Source organism: Rhinopithecus roxellana, chromosome 3 (genome assembly GCF_007565055.1).
Source record: "Rhinopithecus roxellana isolate Shanxi Qingling chromosome 3, ASM756505v1, whole genome shotgun sequence".
Lineage (NCBI taxonomy): Eukaryota > Metazoa > Chordata > Mammalia > Primates > Cercopithecidae > Rhinopithecus > Rhinopithecus roxellana.
In genome coordinates, this window is record NC_044551.1 from 155,536,208 (window position 1) to 155,556,987 (window position 20,780).

The window sequence follows — 20,780 nt, forward strand, 5'->3', positions numbered from 1 at the left end:
ATGACTTTTCAAGTTTCACATGTCAAAATGGATAGGTTATCAAGGAAAAGTAAAAAAAAGGCATTCACTTTTTACAGTATGCACAATTTTAATAACAAAACTTTCCTGTACACTGCTTTTTATGTTACCCTCCCCACTCCCAAAACACCCTGCATAATAGTATTTTCTTCCCACCCTCAACCCATCTGCCCACCTCCCACCCAAAATGAAAAATGGCTCTTGAAGGTGATTGAACACAATGTATTTGGACTGTACTTTGAGTTTCCAGTCTCAGTGTTGATAGGAAGGTTCACCAATCATTCCATATATCAGACTTTAAAAACAAACAAACAAACAAAAAACCCACTAAGGACAAAAATGTTAGTTGAAAGAGTTGCAGAAGTTTCCAAATGTTTGCAATAGCAGAATGAAAACTTAAGCAGTCATTTTCTATTTGTTTTTGGCCTTATTCAAGTACTATGAGTTTGCCCCAGGTTAGATAGAGAAATATTTAATTATCTATAGATGGCCTTATTGTCTCTCTTTTTTTTTCTTTTTTCTGGCTCAAGAGCTTTAATCAATAAGATATGAAAAGTATGTCCCCAAACAGACTTTTCAGATAGGTCTGTCGCTGTATTGCTGTATTAGGAAAATGATCATGTAAGTCAGCTGTTAAAAATATTCTTTAACAAATTTTATATTGATATCCGCACTTCAGAAAAAGAACAGGACATTTATAGCTTTTTCCCCTGATAGCTCTGTGTAGGAAGTGTGCCTTAAGAAAATGAATTGCCTGTTTTGAATTTTAGAATTCAAGCCTAGTGCTACATAGGGCTCATTTTTATTGGAAAGATGGAGTCTAGCTCTTGGTGACTAGCATTAGAATAAGCAGATGGATTTTAATAATTAGTGGCGTTGGGAAGTTCAGTCAATTCCATTTATTGAATTGGTACAGAAATTAACTTAGGCACATTAAGAAATTACATGTGTTAGTACAGATTTTTGGCTTAAAAAATTAGTATCTTTGCTTTTTGATGCTGGCAGTGAGTATTCTCAGAGTTGTGTGTGGATTTGCAAGTTTATCAGCCCACTCTTTTCAGAAAGGTGATTGAAATCCCTGTCATGCTACAGAAATGAATATAAACGATTTCAAACTATTCTTGGTTTCTAGATGGGTATGGTATCATAGTCTTCCTTAGCTTTCCCTTTTCCAGAGAGAGTAATTATTTTTCTGGTTCTTAATGGTCATTTTCCCCTAATCTTAAAAATAGAAAAAAATGGAGTGGGTGGTGGTGGTGAAGAGGATAAAACCCCACCAAAAAACAAAAGCCCTGACACTGTATAACCAAGATCCGCAGCGTTGCTGTGATGCTGTTCCGTTCTAGCCAGTTGGTAAAGAAAACACGGATGACTAACAGTCTAATCTTCAAACCTGTGCTGATTCTGAAACACAAATGGACAAAAATGAAAGGAAATCTTGCCTGCTACAGGCAATTAAAAAAGGAAGTTTTTGCTTTAAATGAGAAGGGAAAATACCTTTTTGGTACTACTGTCATTCACTTTTCTTAAAGGGCATTACCCAAAAAATATGGAAGGCAAAAAATTTTGATTCTTTTCATCTGGAAAGTATGCCTCTCTATCCTTGGCTGTGCTGTTCCTCTGAATTAGTAAATGGCTTGCTTTTCCAATTTGCTTTTGTCCATATACTAAGGATTTTGCCAGTTATGGTCCTTTAAGGATTAAGGTGGAGATTCCCAGCCAAGGAAGGGGATTTCTTACCCATCCTGCAGTCTGAATCTTAATTTTGGTTGTGATTTGAAATGATGGAAAATACTCTTCTGCTGTCCTTCAGGGCCGATGGAATCTTGTGTGCTCAGGACACAGTTGTGTTGTGACCAAGCTGTCACCTGACATTTGTGACTATGGTCACCCTGATAAATGGGTTGGTAAATTTTAGCTCATGGTGCTCTTATTTGTAATAGGGGCTTCTAATTCAGCCTGTCTGTGGGGAAGTAGGGCGCTGTGCTCGATGCTGTTAAATCAGCTTCTGTCTCTGCCCAGACAAGCCCAGGGTCTGCTTTAACAAGAGACGAAATACTCACCACTCAAGATCAACTGAATTGAACTGGGCTGAGACTTTGACAAACTAATCTGCCCACCTTAAAAAAGAGAGCACATTTTTACTGTTATTTGTGATCTTGTCTGCTTTTTACTGAGAGATGTTAGGTGAAGGGTACTAAGGTACCCATCTTTTAGTATTATAGAAGAAAAATCATGATTACATCTTATGGGTTAAACTATAGCCTTAACATGTTTTCAGTTTGATCCTGGGAAGAAAATATGCCCTGAATGAAGGATATCATATTAATGTTGATGTTGGGGAAAAGATAACTTTGCAGATGGCAGTGGCTTTCTCTAAGGTTTTATGTCTTTTTTCTACATACAGTAAATGGCAGTTGTAAAAAATGCTCATTTTCTAAAATCAAGTTAGTGCTGTAATTTTACAGTTTTTTGAATATATGGAACGATGTTTATGGAAAAATTCTGTGTGAATGGGTAGCTTGCATCTAAATTCCAAATATGTGATAGGTTTTCTATAGAAATCATAATAGAAGAAACTGAATGCCTGTGGTTCTTTTCTGCATGAAAATGTGGCATCCTTATCATTTGTTAATTATGGAATGTTTATATTTACATTGGAGAATCTACCCCTCTTCCCTTTTCAGCAGCAGGTCCTTTCCCTGTTTGGTACAGATTGTGTATAATCATTCTTGGCTGCCTTGTAACTCCAGCTAACCTGAGAGTCGGATTTCAAAATCTGCCTTTCCTTTTAATCCCTCACCTCCGTGCTGCCTTCAAGTTACCACTGTGTGGCTGCATAGGCATGTCGAGTTGTTCTACCATAAGATTCATCTCAGTGATGCTGTTTTCTTCACCTACACTGAACTACACTTACAGTGTGAATGCGTATCTTTATTGAAAGATCAAAATTCATTATATAACAGTTAGAAAGTGCTTTTTTTCATGGTTCCTTTGTAATACGGTAAGAATCAGTGTCATGCCTGTTGCTAGCCAATTATTTTTAACATGACTCTTTGAGGTTTGAAGATCAGGAAAAAGCAGAAAAAAAGGTTTAAACCCCTTTGTCAAGGCATCTTTGATCATGATAGATGAGAGAGAGAGAAAGTGTGTGTGTGTATGTGTGTGTGTGTGTGTGTGTGTTTGTGTGTGTGCTTTTAAATTGGAGGGAGCATGTCAGGATTGTTAAATTGACTCGGTTTGTCTTGTTTATCTCAAATATTTTCTAAGTCTTTTTCCACATATTAATGTAAACATAGGATTTAGTATATTAATTAGTACAATGGCAATTTAATACTAGTTTAAAACAATTGCCTAAATGCCACAAAAATCATGTCCATTATAAGTCAAACGAGAAATGTGTAAGAAGTCGGTGTAATTATTTAGTATTGATTTCATTGTAATGAGACCTTTTCATAGTCACTTGGATTCATTGTGTAAATATATTAACGAGTCACTCCGCTTACTAGAATTACATTAAAGGGTTCTGATTTCATGATATGGACTTTGATAATATCTACTAACCCAGGCAAAAACTCTGGAAGAAGAATGTTTAATATTTACCAGTCTTCAGCATACATGAAATTCTATTTCCCACACTGGCAAGAGATTGAAGATTTGAGTAAATACCAAATTATCATACAAGAGAACTTTACTAAGTCTCCTTTTAAGCAGCAAGATAGTTGTGGTACATGGGATGGAGAGCATTGATCAAACAGGTATTGATCCATATCTGTTTCTGCCCAATAGCTTCTTTCTAAATTGTTTTCAGTAGAAAAAAATAGCATATGGAGACCTTAGTGTAAAGGTTTACACACGATTGTATATAATTACATACATTTCTTATTTTGAAGTAAGCATTTTAGACTTTCCAACAGGAGTGCAAATTAATGTGAGCATTGATTCATTTAACACTTAAAATATGGTTTCATTTAAAAAATTAAAAATACTTCAACACTTCAAAAACTAAGTCTCCACTTAGTTTGGAAAATTAGGCTTAATGTCATCATTGGTAAAAATTAGATATGTATTTAGCCTCTACTATGTAAAATAGGTTACTTATCTGATGTGATTTTTGATGACAGGTAGATATTATACTTCACATTCTTTGTATGGCAGCTGCTGACACTTGCACTGTCCATAACCATTAATGATGATGAAGGGTCCTTCATGGGTGGGTTCATATTCATTATACGGTCCTTGGTCTGACATGTTTGACATATGGAGTCGTGTTTGGGATCGGAGCTGCCTGTGGTTCTGAACCATTGAGCACTGCCTAATTCTTCTTAAAGTGGGAGGGCAGCACTTCCTGGAGATGAACACTATAAAAATAATAAAAAAGAAAGAAAACAATAAAGCCATTGTTCCCGTAATTACCCGCTGAGTGAAGATGGCATTGTCTGGTTCAGGAAAGTGTTCCTCGGTAGTAACTGCTATGCCTGCAGTAGTTGGGATTTCTTTGTCTCCCACATGGTAACTTGATGAGCTTATTCTTTTTGTATATTCAGTGGTTGGATCTTTATAAGTTGTAGCCATGACAGTGACAGTGGTTGACAAATTCCAGCAGAGCTGAAATCCATGGACTGCATCTAGAATATCCTCTCCTTGGGTGTGGTCAGGACTGTGGCATAGGATGGAGTGCTCCCACCGACCTTGGAAACTGCCCAGCCAGGAGGCCAGAGCACATATTCGGGCGCTGCATTCCCACAGATTGCCAGAGAGGCCCACGGTTGTGAGGGATCTCAGGGAGTTTAAGATCTTGGAATCAAGGCTGTTTAACTTGTTGTTATCCATGAGGAGTATTTTAAGATTAGGCATCGTTTCAAACACTGTCAAGTCGATGGCTTTGATTTCATTTCCAGTCAGGTCTAGCTTTTCTAAAGTGCCCCAGGTCCACTCCATACCACATGTCAAGTTGCTGATTTTGTTCCATTGTAAGAAGAGCGTGTGCAGACTGCTTAGCCGTAGGAAATGAGCAAAATTAATCTTCGTCAGCTGGTTGTGCTCTAGGTGAAGCTCTCTCAGTTTGATTAATCCTGCAAATCCATTGCGAGCCAAACTTCGCAAACGGTTTGTGCTCAAATCCAGAAACTCCAGACTACGACAGTCCCAGAACAGGCGTACTGGGATAGTCCGCAGGGAGTTGGAACGTAAATGCAAGGTCTGCAGCTTCCGAAGGCCATAGAAGAGCTCTGGGTGCAGAGATGACAGCTGATTAAAAGACAGGTCCAAATTTTGCAGGTTAATCAGTTGGGTAAAAGTTGTGTTTGGCAAGTAAAATATTTTGTTGGAACTTAAGATTAATTCCTTAAGTTTATATAGTCCTTGAAAAGCATCTTCTTTTACTGTTGAAATTTGATTGTGATCTAAGTGGAGCCAAGTAAGTTGACTGAAGCTGGCAAATTGATCTCTTTCGAGCTCTGTGATGTGATTGTGCCTCAGGGACAGGCCCAGAGAGCCCTTGTCTGTAGCGTTTGGCACTGAGTGGAAGCCCTGAGAGTCGCAGTAGAAGAGCAGCTTCTCGCAGCGGCATTTGGGTGGACACGCCATACCCAGGGCAGGCAGCATTTTTAAAACCATACTCATTGCATATATTGCTGCCAGCATAGGGGCCCCTAATGGCCACTTGAAATGTAAGCCTGCAGAATATAATTTAAGGAAAACAAGAAGATAGAATATTTTTCAGCAGAACATATGGGCTATTAAAAACAACCACCACCAACATTATAGCGAAAGATTTCACTGCATGTAACTTATTTTTCATTTACTGCAGAAAAATTAACCTTATTGGTATGACTGGACCAAAACTTAAACCATTTAAAAAGGAGATAAAACATGTCTCTGTCATCAGCGATATATGCTTTTACCTAAACCTCAAAATCCAAAATATGACAGTGATTTCCCTCATAAAATGTGAATTCGGTAGCTTATTTTAAAAGCGTGATTCCTTGTTGAATGTACAAGACATATAAATGCACAGACTTACCCATTCTTCTGAGCACATTGGAGGCTGCATTCAGTCGCGGTTGTTAGACTCAACGCAGTGAGTCTGTAAAAGGCTCTAACATGTAGGAGCCTTTGACCAGTTTCCTGTTTTCTGTGTCCCAGGCTTTCCAAGTAAAATTGAATCCACCAGGATGAGTTGTTTTTTCCTTAGGATATTCCTCTGGAAAGCATTGGTTTCATTTTCTGTGATTCCTCTGATCCCTAAATCAGTTTTGAATATAAGTTATTAAATTTCTCCACCTCTAACTGCTCAGCTGGTTAATCAAAGCTTCAGTCTCCTTTCCGCAGCCGTTAGTTCTCTTGGTCTTAACTTGTTGATGGCAGATGGGTGGCTTGTTGCAGAGAAGAGCTCCTGGAGCAGCATGAGTGCATTTACTGAAAAGCTTTTCCGAGAAACGGCACAAGAATGGAATTGCTTATGTGCTGCGACCACACAGAACTGTATATAGGCTGACGTCACCGGATGACGTGTCTTTTGTTTGGGTTTTCCAGAAGCTTTACTGTTATAAAGCACTGTGCTTTGTAACAGCATCAGGGTCGTTGCAGGACCCCCTGATTACAATAAAGCGAGAAAGAAGAACTCCTGACTTAAAAACATGGTATTCCTTCAGTGTAGGAAGCAGCAGTGAGGTTGTAATAAAGGCTGCATTCAAGAAGACCCATCTGAACAGTGAGTTGGGTTAGCAGAGTGATGATTTTTAATGCTTGTGAGAGCCAGTGTTAGACTGCCGATTCTGCATAGAGAGATCATCTAAATGGGCAGAAGCCTGCACAATTTGTGAAGTGCTGATTTAACACCAGTCTATGCAAGGTAGTGTCGCTGCACTGGTAGTTTGGAAAGCTATTCAGTGGCCTTGTTGTCATGCTTGGTTAAAATCAAAGTATGACTATGATTTGCTTTAGGTGTGTTGATAAACTAGCTAAGTGGGCTTGGCTTCTTTGTCACCAAGAGCTTAACATTATAAACCAAGAATAAAGGGGGAGGGGAAGCTTGCAAAACAAAGCATGTGGTTATTTTTTTCTTTGAGAATTTCAGGGGAACTCTAACTCTAAAAAGATTTCTCCTTCTCTTTCCTATTTTATAACAATGTTTTGTCGCCATACTGATTGAAAAATAATGCTGAATTGATCTTTAAATGTCCTCCTGGGAGGACAAGGCAGGTTGATACAGTCATTTTAATGCACATGCCCTAAGCATTAACAGCGAAGCAGAGATGATTTAGGACAAGTGATACCGTGTAGCTAGATTCTGACATGGTCCCTTGTATTTTACCTCAGAATTTCACCTACTCTGAAGCTAAAAGCCTCTGCTGGTACTGAGGTTGGTGGTTGTGACACTGAAATAAGAGAGCATTTGCACACTAGTTCCCAGTGGCTGACTTAACTGAGCCTCCTGCTGTTGTTGGAACCTGTCTTGTGAATACAAAAGGTCACTCTTGCTTTGGCCTGGGATTTTCGTTTTGGCTTGATTTTGCTTGCCCTAACTCTGATTTCTCCCAGACCTCAGTTGTGGATGTATAGCTCCATGTTTAGTGTTGTATAAACACAAAAGATGTTTCTAGATGAATCAGTGTTATATTTTCAGACCTGACAAAGGTAAGGTCTTTTCTACATCTTGCCTTACTGATTTGACCCAACATACCTATTTCTCCCATATCATTAGCACTCATCCTTTGTGGGTCTTGTCTCAGACCTAAGGACAGAAATCTTTAAAACTACTGATGGTGTCTGTGAAACAAGAAAATCGTTGGCCTTTTTGGTTCTGAGGGATTCATCCCACTGGGCAGATCTAAGAAGTAATTGTCTTGGGTAAAATTTTTCTGTTTTAGTGTTGTACTGGAGTGAGAGCTGTGAGACTCCAAGGTCCCTTCCTTACGGCCCTGTGTAAAGGTGCTGTGAAAACTGCAGCAGTGCAGGTGTGTGGTTTGAGTTCTCCTAGAAGTGATCCCAAGATAGGATTAGAAGTACAAGAGGAAGGCCGAGACGGGCGGATCACGAGGTCAGGAGATCGAGACCGTCCTGGCTAACACGGTGAAAGCCCGTCTCTACTAAAAATACAAAAAATTAGCCGGGCAAGGTGGCAGGCGCCTGTAGTCCCAGCTACTCGGGAGGCTGAGGCAGGAGAATGGCGCAAACCCGGGAGGCGGAGCTTGCAGTGAGCTGAGATCCGGCCACTGCACTCCAGCCTGGGCGACAGAGCAAGACTCCGTCTCAAAAAAAAAAAGAAGAAGTACAAGAGGAAAAAATGCCTACGAAGTACAAAGGGAGACAGAAGGCAGCAGGAATGCTCTGAGAGTCTTCATACCACAGGACAGGTCTGGCACCTGTGAAGGGACAGGGGAAGCAAAGAAGATGAGATCGGCAGTGTGGTTCTTACACAAATTTTGTAGGCTGAATGGAAATTCCCAAGCCAAAGTTGCCAGTGAACAGACTGTTGAGTCCTTAGCAGTAAGCCTGCACTAGTACGTCTTCTCTGTTCCTTCTTGCTGGTTAAAGAAGGGAAGGAAAAAAGTCCTGGTTTAGACCCTGGGAATGCTGCTCCCCTCTGACCTTAATCCTTTTTATAGTCTCTCTCATAGGCTAGAACTTCTTAACCTGGTTCCATAAACTGTCTTGTGAAATTTTTTTGCTTGTTCATTTTTCTGTGGATAAGGTTGAGTCCAATTCCTACAGGGTCTCTCACCCTAGGTTTCAGAGCTACTGTTCCACAGGAACTTGCCCCCAAAAGTTCTAAGGACAGTAGTCTCATAGGAGTGGTCTCTTCTAAATTTCTTAAATGAAAATAAGCCCTTGGGATATTGTAAATGCCCTTATTGAAGTCAGCTATCTTCTGATGAAAAAAAACCCTTTGTCATGCAGGAGAAGCTGGATTAAACTGTTCTGTCAAGTAACCACTTTAGTTCCTTGGGGAGAAAAGCATTTTAGTCAGTTGGGTTAGAGCCACCATGATTAGGAATGAGTTGTGTGTTAACATGCAGAAGGAAAAGCATCTCCTTGCCCTTAAACTCTTGGTTTTTAGTCTGCTTGGCCTACCTCTTATATACTAATAAATGGAGACTGCTTAAATTATATTATCTCAGTACTATTATAACAGATTTGTGGGCAAGGAAAATTGCCCAGAGAAGCATCAATGCAATCAAGAGTAATTATTGTTTGAAGGCCTCTAAGGAAGTAGGCAGTAATGCTTGCAGTATCATGGTACCCAGAAAGCACAGCCCCTTCCAGGTCACCAGCCATCTTTCTCACCTGCCCACTTTTTGGGTTCAGGAGGTTCAGGCTGTGGAACCAAAGAAGACATGGAGTTTGCCTTAATATTGGTAGAGTACAGAGTTCCCATTGATGGAATTTCATATCATTTTTTGGTCTTTATCTTTCTTTAGCTAAAGGGCTACATACCTATTGTTTTGAAACTTTTTCTTGGTTTCGCTGTAGAGCAACTTTCTTCCACAAACATAGGCCTTTGACTTAAACTGGCAATACTACTTCTGGAAGGTACTGTCCATATGATCTGTTTCAATTTTCACTGCTTTAGATGTTCATGATAAGGCAAAGGAGAAGTAAAATCTAACCCATCTCTTCTTTGTAAATGGTTTCAAGCAAATCAAGTGAGTCAAGTGGCAGGGCTTAGGTGACTGTAGTTGTCTGCATTCCTCCACATGAGAGTTTGCTTTTCATATGTATTGCTGATTAGGTAGAGTTATTCCCCTACTAGGAGAAGCAAATGTACAGATATATTCATGAAATTTCCTATTCTTCTGTGGGAGGGAGGGTAGAGAGGGAACTTTATATTTGCTTTATGCTAAAAAGGCAAATGTTTCTTTCATCATACCCAGCTCCAAAAATTGTGTATGCCCTGGCACCAAAGTGTTGCCCAGAGGTGTTTTGGAGAAGCATGTTAAAATAAACGTCGTTGCTGGCAGTCTCAATCCCTGCTTTAAAAAAAAAAAGATAGCTGGCCAGGCACAGTGGCTCACGCCTGTAATCCCAGCACTTTGGGAGGCTGAAGTGGGTGGATCACGAGGTCAAGAGTCCAGACCAGCCTGGCCAAGATGGTGAAACCCTGTCTCTACTGAACATACAAAAGTTAGCTGGGCACGGTGGCAGGAACCTGTAATCCTAGCTACTCAGGAAGCTGAGGCAGAAGAATTGCTTGAACCAGCATGGCAGAGGTTGCAGTGAGCTGAGATGGAGCCACTGTACTGCAGCCTGGGTGACAGAGTGAGACTCTGTCTTTAAAAAAAAAAAAAAAAAAGCCATTTTTAGGGTGGAGGTCCTAAATTTTGTGGGTCTTATGTCCTCTGCAAGAACCTTTTAAGGTGTTAACTGGCTGCCACATACTTAGGCTTATGCTGTAGCCAGACTTATATTAGGGTAAGTGGGTTTTACTAGCCTGTCTTTTTTTGAAGGAGAAGGCAATCTTTCAGTAGTAGAATGTCTACATTAGACTGCCAGAATCTCCAATTCTGCCTGGATCCTTGTCTCCATCCCTGCCTTCTGTTGATTTTATTTTGGGGTGTGTGTGTGTGTGTGTGTGTGTATGTTTGTGTTTTTAGACAGTGTCTTTGCTCTTTCACCCAGGCTGGAGGGCAGAGGCATGATTATAGCTCACTGTAACCTTGAGCTCCTGGTTCAAGTGATCCTCCAGAGTAGCTAGGACTATAGGCACATGCCACCATACCCAGCTAATTAAGATAATTTTTTTTGGAGAGAGAGGGGTCTTACTGTGTTGCATAGGCTGGTCTCGAACTCCTGGCTTCAAGAGATCCTCTCACCTTGGCCTCCCAAAGTTTCCGGGATTACAGGTGTCAGCCACCATGCCAGCTGATTTTGATGTTTAAAGTCCTTTTGTTATCTTGTTAGTAAACACAACTGAGAAAGCAGTAGAAAGGGATTCTGGTTACACTAACAATGGTAAGCGGTGTTTCTTTGGATGCACTTTCCACATTTTGGGACATATCCTTCTAGTTTTGGATACATGTGCACTTCGGCAGTTGTTGCTGTTGCGGAAGTTTCAGGGTCAGAATCATGTGACGACCTGCTTCCCTTGTATTTTGTGCCCAGGGCTAGATAATTCAGCCAGAAATCTTGGAGCAATGCACCTAAGTTGGGCATTAGGTTATGGAAGATCTTCCATAGGAGTTTGGACAGATGAACATTTATACTATGAAGATGTTTTATTTCTCCTATTATAGACATCAAAACAAAAATAACAGAAGTGGTCTTGAAGTTTTTGTGTTTGCTCGTTTGTTTTTGAGACAAGGTCTCACTGTGTTGCCCAGATTGGAGTGCAGTGTCATAATTGTGGCTCACTGCAGCCTTGACCTCCCAGACTCCATTGATCCCCCTCTTTAGCCTCCCAGATAGCTGGTACTACAGGTGCGTACCACCATGCTTGGCTAATTTTTTGTAGAGACAGGGTTTCATCATGTTGCCTAGGCTGGTCTTGAACTCTTGGGCTGAAGCTCTCCTCCCTCCTCAGCCTCCCATAAATCGTTGGGATTACAGGCATGAGCCACCATGCCCAGCCCATCTTGAAGTGTTGGTTTAAAGCATAGACTGAAATTTTTATGGCAACCCCCCCTTTTTAAAACTCTTCTTCTGCTAGTGGCTTCATTGTGTTCATGTTTCCCCTCTCCTCTCTGTGTAGCATGCTTTATCTTTTATTCTGAAATACATAGCCAAGTTTGGGGTTGTCCTTCCTTTCTCCTTTCTACATTTCTGAGTAGCTTTTGATGTAGATGTATTTCCTCTTACTTGCATAGATGGCCCAAGGGGCTATACAAAGCTGTTTGCACAGGATAGAATTAAAAGGTAAGATACCCATTCATACTTACTTGAAGAATCGTTCAATATTAGTGGGCTCTCTGACCCAGTTGTCTGAATTTAAGGGGTTAGTTTGCATGTTTCTTGGCTAGATGCTAGCAGTTCTGGTTGATGAAGCTTGGAAACCATCATCTGAGAACCCTCTTAATAGGTTCTGGGCTGGAGGGGCAGTGACAAGTGATACGGCAAGAAAAAAAAAAAGGTGAATATGTGATATTGTTAATGCAAAGAAAATTCATAAAAATTTGGCCCAAAGAGAACGAGATCATTTCTTACTCTGTAAGGTTTTATAGCAGCATGTCAGCATTCTGTCTGCAGTTGAGATGTTGATTCCTCCTTGCACATTGCTGAAAAGGGGCTTCCTGAGGCTGGAGGAAGCAGTGAGGTAAGGCTGTCCTCCTTGAGAGCTCATCTTGATACTTGTTGTGTTCGTCTGTGTACTGTCTGCAGTGTCTGTTCTGCTCTTTGTAATTTAAGCAGAGGCACTCTTTGAAAAGAATTTAGGAATACAGGACTATATAATCATTGTATTCTAAGATTGATCTACTGTTGAGCTTTGCATAAAGCACTCACAGCAACTCTTGTTACAGGTTCAGCTTAGGCAGAGCCCACCAGCCATTTATGGGCCAGGTAGAACAACCGAGGTCAGATTGCTTCTCCTGTTATTCATTAAATGTATGTTGTACGACACTGTGATTCCCAGCCCACAGCAGGCCTTTTAGCCCTACTCATGAAGACATGTATTGACTCCCTAAAAGATGCTAGTTTCCCTTAGTTTTCAAACATTTTTCTTGGTATTCTCTTTAAAGTTCTCTTTCCTCTCAGAAACCTTCTTGGTTGTGAGCAACAGCTTGGTTATCACTTCCTTTCTCAAGATCTTCATCTCTTGCTTTATTGAAGGTCTGTACTGTGTGGATGACAGCCCCAGTTCTCTTTTGTGCCTGGAGGTGAAGATCCTGCACAATTCTTTCCATTCTTTATTGTCTTGGGTAGAAGAAGCTTCAGATGCTCATTCTTATTTGGTCTTGTAAAATGCCATAATTCATTGTTTTTTGTTGTTGTTGTTTAATTTTCTAATGGCTGAGGAGGTATTTTATCTGACTAATTAGATCATCCTGTTAAACTAATCAGACCTCCCTGTTTGTTACCTTTTTAAACAGTCCTTAAATGTTAAGGGTTAAAACACTGTATTTCACCCTCCTCTACCCACCTCAGGCTTACCCTAGATTAAAATGAGGATAGAAAGCAGAGGTTTATTTGAAGTCTTATATTTTAACTAGTGACAAGGAAGCAGAGACTGATGACTTGCCACATAGATTACACATGAAGTCCTATGTCTTTTAAACATGTCTCGAATTGGTTATTGGTTTCTCATTTCATTCATGTCCAGTGGGAGACAGACAAGTCAACAGGTAATTATCCTAAGGTATGATTTGAGAAGGTCTTTGAGAGGAAACATGAGGTGGTGTGGGAGCATTCTGTGGGGACACTGAACTTGAACTGAGGGCTGAGGTTGGCCAGTGGAAGCTTCCACAAGGAAGTAGTATCTCATCTGAACGATGGGTAGGAGTTGGAAGGAGGCGAGAAGAGTATTTTAGGTAGGTGAGAGAAAGCACAGCATGTCTGAAGAACAAAAATGTATGTGGGTAGGTCAGCATGGAAGATGGCAGAGTGACCATAGGTTCATTAAAGCAGTAGAAATGACCAGGTTCCCTAGGGAGAATGTGTAGAATAAGAAGAAAAGAAAGCCTTTGTTTGGCGGAAGAGATAATGTGGATCTTTCAATTTAGAGCACTTTTTCTCTAAGAAATACAGTGGAATGATATTTGTTTCATGCAGTCAGTTTGAGTAGCTTTTTTGTATGTTCACCTGCAAACTTTTGCCTTTTCATTTAGGGACTAAAGTGTGCCTTGAGATGCCACCAGCAATGCCAGGAACATATTTCATCCCTTCCAAACTAACAAGGGTTGGAGTAAAAAGTTTCCTCACTACTTCCAGTAATAGTTATATGCTACAGGGTTGCTTTTCCTCAGGCTATGTTTGAGTAACTTAATTTTTGTCCAATTAATGCTAGAAATAAAAAATCATAACTTTAATCTCAAAAGAAGTAGAATCTTGTTTTTGTTTGTTTGTTTTTTAAGATGGAGTCTCGCTGTGTCACCCAGGCTGGAGTGCAGTGGTGTAATCTCGGCTCACTGCAACCTCTGCCTCCTGGGTTCAAGGGATTCTCCTGTTTCAGTCTCCCAAGTAGCTGGGATTACAGGCACACGCCACCACGCCTGGCTGATTTTTGTAATTTTGTAATTTTAGTAGAGACGAGATTTCGCCATATTGGTCAGGCTGAAACCAAAGGTTTGAGCTTTGAGGCCAAAGGTCTTAAAATCCTGACCTCAGGCGATCCACGCACCTCAGCCTCCCAAAGTGCTAGGATTACAGGCGTGAGCCACCGCGCCTGGCAGAATCTTGTTTTAAGATGAGCAAGCTTTATACTTTCCTCAAGCTCAGTGTTAAGGTTGTGAGTGTGTCTGTGTGTACTCATCTCTATTTTAAATGATTGGTACCCTAAACTTGCTATTTGGACTGTATTTTTCTAAAATTATGCTGTGATTTTAAAATAGTCTGTCCAGTATAACTCAAAGGGCTTAGTAAATAACTGCTCCTAAACTGCCCCCTTTCTGATTAATGAGGCATAAACCTCTATTTCCTGTAGTAACAAGAAAGACAAATTGATTTTGGGGGTAGTTTGACAAAGACAGAATTAACAGATTCATGGTGTGGGTTGCATTGCATCTTAAAGTGAATGTTGCTGTGTGACTGTAATTCTTTCAAAAGTCAAGTTCAAGGATTTGGTTTTACATAACTTGAACAGTGAATCTTTTTACTCAAATTGAGAAAAGTCCTGGGCTTTTCAGGTTGTAGGGGATTGGGCTTTCATGAAGTCTACATGCCCAACCTTTGGTTTTCAGATTCTAAGTGTTTTCCAGAACAAATGATCTATTAGAAACACCAGAAAAATGTGGCTAGGAACAGTGGCACACTTTACAGGGTTTATTTAGAGAAATTTTCTTGAAGTGAGTGCTTGAGTATCTTAAGAAATATGCTGAGACTTTCCTGATTAAAGCATTAATTATGAAGTCAGTTTGATTGTGATTCAGTTTTAGCTACCTTTGTCTTAGATTCTGGTGTTTTGAGCTTTAAGATTGTGAGTAAATAATTGCACGTCTCAAGCTGACTAATGTTAACAAGAAAGAGTCAAACTCCGTAGAATGTTTGAAGAAATAAATATTCTGGGGCCCAGTATGAATGGCCAAGGCCCAAGGCACAGTCTCAAGAACGTGTTCCCAAGGTGGTTGGGTCATACCTTGACTTTTTATAGGTAGACAGCAATCAGTACATGTAAGGTGTACATTGTTTTGGTCCTGAAAGCCTGGACAGTTTGAAAGGATTGGAGGGGGCCTTGTAGGTCATAGGTGGATTCAAAGATTTCCTGATGGCAGTTGGTTGAAAGGATTAAGCTCTCCCTGAAGAGCTGAAGTCAGCAGAAATAAATGTTTGTAGTTAAGATAGATGGGGGCGGGAAGCCAAGGTTCTTGTTAGGTAGATGAAGCCTCCAGGTAGCAGACTTCAGATATTAGTTGGCAAATCAGATGCCTTTTTATCAGATCCTAAAAGGTGCCAGACTCTTAGTTAAATTTCTCCTAAATCAGGAGAAAACCTAGAAAGGGAAGGAAATTCTCTGCAGAATGTAGATTTTCCCCAAAAGTGACCAATTTGCAGGGCCATTTCAAAATATTAATATTTCAGAGAAATACATTTTGGGGTTAACAGTTGGATTTCTTTCAGGGCCTGCTATCTGTCATGTGATGTTATACTGGAGTCCGGTTGGAATTTGGTACCTTATTGCTACAAATAATCTGCTCTGTCAGTGTTAGATTTCTGTTTTAATGTTAGTGCTGGTCAGTTGTGCCTGAATTCCAAAGGGAGGAGAGTATAATGAGGCACGTCCGACTCCCTCCTTCCCATGATGGCCTAAACTAGTTTTCCAAGTTTACTTTGGAATGCCCTGGCTGAGAAGGGGTTCCATTCAGCTGGTTGGTTGACATTCATGGCCCTGAATAAATCAGTTTATTCCTGCAGGTGAGGAATGAGTTTTTGTTGAGACCTCTCCTCCCCATCAATATTAGTGGAATACTTAATTTTATTGGCAGTACAAGAGTGCTGGGGGGAACGGGTTAAGGAATGAGACCATAACCAGATTTGATAGTGACCATATCAATTTTACTTATATTTAAACTCTTACTGTTCCCTGTTGTCTCCTTTCTGCCCTTTGCTAAATAACCTATATCCATCAATATTTCCAACAGTCCACAGAGAGATAGGTGGCATTTTCCCCAATTGACAGGTAAGGGATAAGAGATAAAGTGAATAACAAATGTCCATTAAAGGCACTTAGTAAACAGATCTCCCCATTCATAACCATTCATCTGCTCTACTGGCTTATGTACTAAGAGCATACCCATATCAAAATGTCTTGAGGGCATCCAGAGGGGAACATTGGGCTCAATTCCTTTGTTCATTTGTATCTCTCCTGTGATTTACTGGCATGTTTTTCAGAAAGAACCATGTTTGTTTTGTGAAAACAAGCTTTTAATATACTTTATATATACTTTATAGTTGAACCTACATGATGTAGGTATTTCCAGGGACACAACAATCTCCACCTGGGATTTAAAAAAAGACTTTTGTCCCTTTTCTTTCAACTGCTATCTATTTTATTCCATTTGATTCTGCTTAGAATGTTACCCTGGCAAATCTCGACTCAACACCTTGACCTCTGAAGAAATGCTGTTTTACATACTACTTCAAGAGTGACTAGTAGGTTCTTTTCTGTGCAATATAATTGCATTAAAGCTTCGCCTAGGATTTTTTAAAAATAAGCAAAGTAATCCTACAAAGCATTATAATTTGAGCTGCATAATAAACATTATTAGCTCTGACCTGTCAGGTACATCTTAGTTTTTAAATGTGTTGTTCACATTGTTTCAGTGCCAGGTCCCATTTTTCACATCTTGATATTCTTCAAATCTCAAGAGTTCATCAAAATCAGGTGTGCCCTGTTCTTGCTGCAGTTCAAGGAGAGCTGCTTCATTAATAAAATTGGTGTATGCTGAACCTTGAGTAAAAATATAAATTTAATTTTTAAAAGTCAAACTTTAAGCAAAGCTCTTTGTCTCTTGGCTTCTCTTATTTTGGCAAAACTCCCTTAATTTCAGTCATCAGATAATGTGGAGCCCAAGAATTACAAGGTTGGGTTTTTATGAATAAAGCCACATATCACCCCTCTGCTCCCCATTATTTTCCGACTTTGGGTTTAAGAAGTTGTACTGTTTTTTCACTGTTGACATGAGCACAAATGGCTATAGGCTATCATTAGGTTTCTTTGTAAATGAATAAAATGCTCATCTCTTTTCCTTTTTTCCAGGCCGGACGTAAAGAAAGAAGTGATGCACTCAATTCTGCGATAGATAAAATGACCAAGAAGACCAGGGACTTGCGTAGACAGGTAATCTGTACGAAAGTGCTGATTGTTTTTCTAAGTTCTCAATTCTGTAGTTTTGATTAAAATCCTAATAAGCACTGGCCTTATTTTTTTTATTGAGAGAAAGGATGGATTTTCACAAGAAAGTGCCTATCTTTGTTTTGTTGCTAATATGCTTCTTAATGGCTAATCAGATTTCATGAAGACATGGGGTAATACAGTCTCACTGTGTTGGACTGAATAAGTGAGCTCTAGTGTGAAAGGCATGTACAGATAGGAAAATAAATTTAAAATGACTTGGCGACCTGTGAAAATAATCCTGAAGGATTTTGTTGTATTGGCTATGTACAATAGAGACAGAAATTTCAGTTATTTATTTGACTTGCCCTATGCTCATTACACACTTGCAGTTCCCTTAGATCCTTGGTGAAGTGTTTCCAGTTCCAAATATGGTAGGTATAGAGATATTTGAAGTGCTGAATTTTCTGAGTTAGTAAATAGAGAATAGATAAATCGAGCCTTTTAATGATAAATGACCCCATTAACATTTTGGAGTCAAATTGAGTTTTCGTCTTTAAAGAGGTTAGGGTTGATTTTATAAAATAATGTATTAAGACTTAAGAAGTTGTAATACAGACAATTTTTAAGAGGTAATGGATAGATATTTTATTGCTTATGTCTGATATAAAACAAAATTAAAGATAAAATATATCTTTATTCAGTTTCCTTTTGGTGAAGCAGTATCAGAAATGGTTATAAAGAGAACCTTAAGTTTTAAGGTTCATAGTGTGTGAATCTTTCGGATAAACCAGATAGCTCCTTTTTCTCTCTTCTCTTTTTATTTAGCCAATTAGGCTAATTACATATATTCCAAGGCTATGTGCCAATTCAACCCAGAGCTGCTTTCTGTTCAGCTTTTGTATTATTTAAGTGGTAAGCCTTAGTTTTGTAATTCCCAAGAAAAAAGGATATATTGTCTTAAAAACTGAGATTCTGTTGCTGAAATGCTGTAACTACAGTAATGTAAACCATTGTCTCCACGATCATATGTTTCCTGTGTTGCAGATTACGTAACTGTATGGCTTACATGAGGGGTCCTCATGTAAGTGCAGCCAGTCTACCATAAGCTTTATTAAAGTGTACAACAGAATAAAAAGCAATCTACTTAATACCTTTTTGGTAGAAATAAAATCAAATTTTTACAATTTGATTATTAGCTCCGCAAAGCTGTCATGGACCACGTTTCAGATTCTTTCTTGGAAACCAATGTTCCACTTTTGGTATTGATTGAAGCTGCAAAGAATGGAAATGAGAAAGAAGTTAAGGAGTATGCCCAAGTTTTCCGTGAACATGCCAACAAATTGATTGAGGTAGGTGAATTAGCAGTTTCATTGATGTGTAGGCAACTTGGTGAAGTGTGGTGAGTTTTAATCACATTATTTAATTAGCTAAAATTTGTAAGGGCCCACTTAACATACAACATGTATGAGATGATAGTCTTTCATTATCACTTAACATCTAGGGAAAACTACCGTTTTGGTCACTTTACATTAATTATGTACATTATTAAATATTAACAGTTCCTATCCTGGAAGCCTAACATCTCCACTTAATGCTAGGGGTAAATCATGACATGACTAGACTCAAAAGATAGTATAGAAAGCAGCAGTGCCTAAGAACCAGAGCTCAGGAACCATACTGCCTGCGCTTGCATCCTGACAAATTAACCTAACCTTCCTCAATTTCCATTTCTTGTCTGTAAAATTAGGACACTAATAATATCTATCTTGGGATTAGTTTGAGGACCTAAATAGATGATGTATGTCAAATGCTTAGCTTTATGCCTGAGACACAGACTCAGGCATAAAGTGGAAAAACTGTTTTAAAAGTGGAAAAACTGAGCCCTGACATGGGGCTAATTAGTTATATTTGCTTGGTAGAAATCTGTATGTAAGTGGTTGGTTTGTAGGGTGGCAAGAAGAAAGAGTGAATCATGACTTAATTCCCAGGTAAATTAGGCTTACTTCTCCTTTTCCTAACTGATATTATGTTACTTAATTTATTTGTTATTGCTGTATTTTGGAAGTGGGACGCAAAATAAGCGTGTATTCCAAGTTATTTGATTTTATAATCTTAATGCAGAACATCTAATACTTCATAAAGATATTCCATAGACCATATGGTAAGCTGGTCATTGTGTAAAAACAGAAAATGGGACCTTATGTAAAATATGTGTCTCGTACTTTTGGATTTATAGTGATATTAGGCCATGTTTTGTTTTGTTTTTGTTTGTTTTAAAACTGAGTGTTTGCTCTGTTGCCCAATCTCGGCTCATTGCAATCTCTGCCTCCTGGGTTCAAGCGATTCTCCTGCCTCAGCCTCCTGAGTAGCTGGAATTACAGGCACCCACCACCACGCCCGGCTAATTTTTTTGAATTTTTTTTTTTAGTACAGATGGGGCTGGTCTCAAACTCCTGACCTCAAGTGATCTGCCCACCTCAGCCTCCCAAAGCGCTGGGATTATAGGCGTGAGCTACTGTGCCTGGCTAGGCCATGTTAATACCATAAAAATTTTCCAAGGAAAACATCAGTAATCACATCGTGCGTTACTAACTTTACATCGTTTTCTTTGAACATTAAGTGTTATTCTGACCTGAATTCATTATGTACGGAATACATAGGTCAGTCTTCTATTTAAGTTAATGATTCTGGCATTTGAAACTAAAATGAGAAGACTTCGATTTTGTTGTCTCCATTAAGCATAATCTTGTTCACAATAGTCACATGACAGCATGAGGTGTAACTTCCACATACACAAAGATTGCACTGAGGAAGTCAGTGTCCTATAAGTAGCATATGTATTAGAAAGTTCTTCTGCATGGTAGGAAGCAAAGATGCTGCCAGCCCACGGCCTTGGATACCAGCATGGTGAAGGGCTCAGTGTGGCAGCTGAAGAGAGGGCAATCCTTGTCTGTGTTGGAGCATCCTTTATTAGGGCCAGCTGTATCATCCTCGGCCCCTCCAGCCTAAGAGAGCTGACATTTGCTGAGTGCCTACTGTGTATCAGCTATGTGCAAGTACAGTGTACTTCCCACAACATTTCTCAGGTAAGGAAACAGGCTTAGAGAGGTTAAGTAAGTAAGTTCCCTAAGTTCACCTGGCTTACATCCCTCCAATAATGAGCACTGTGCACTCAAAGCTCACTGGCTTAGTGGACAGCCTAACACCCCACTGAAGCATTGAGTGGGCCGGGAAGTATTGGAGACCTTGCTCCAGGAGCTTTTTCCAAGCTTATATATTTTATTTTATTTCATTTAATTCTGAACACTACTAATCAAGGGCCCCCTAGAATTGA

At 39.6% G+C, this 20,780-nt stretch overlaps 2 protein-coding genes across 3 annotated transcripts in view; one reads left to right on the forward strand and one right to left on the reverse strand.

Moving 5' to 3' along the window:
- The window catches only part of CTNNA1 (catenin alpha 1), a 180,253-nt gene that overhangs the window by 113,396 nt on the left and 46,077 nt on the right, over positions 1–20,780 (forward strand). Inside the window, exons 8-9 of the mRNA XM_010388106.2 lie at positions 17,369–17,449; positions 18,643–18,795. Of these exons, the coding sequence (XP_010386408.1) occupies positions 17,369–17,449; positions 18,643–18,795 (234 nt within the window). The remainder of the gene's footprint in view (positions 1–17,368; positions 17,450–18,642; positions 18,796–20,780) is intronic.
- Positions 64–6,477, reverse strand: LRRTM2 (leucine rich repeat transmembrane neuronal 2). Of its 2 annotated transcripts, none has more exons than XM_010388104.2 (2): positions 6,044–6,474; positions 64–5,696 (listed from the first exon to the last, which is right to left on the reverse strand). In XM_010388104.2, exons 1-2 carry the CDS (start codon positions 6,045–6,047, stop codon positions 4,150–4,152), a joined length of 1,551 nt encoding a protein of 516 aa, XP_010386406.1. In that variant the 5' UTR covers positions 6,048–6,474; the 3' UTR covers positions 64–4,149. The 2 variants fall into 2 exon arrangements, with proteins under 2 accessions (XP_010386406.1, XP_010386407.1); XM_010388105.1 differs by having other exon boundaries at positions 3,772–5,268; positions 6,044–6,477.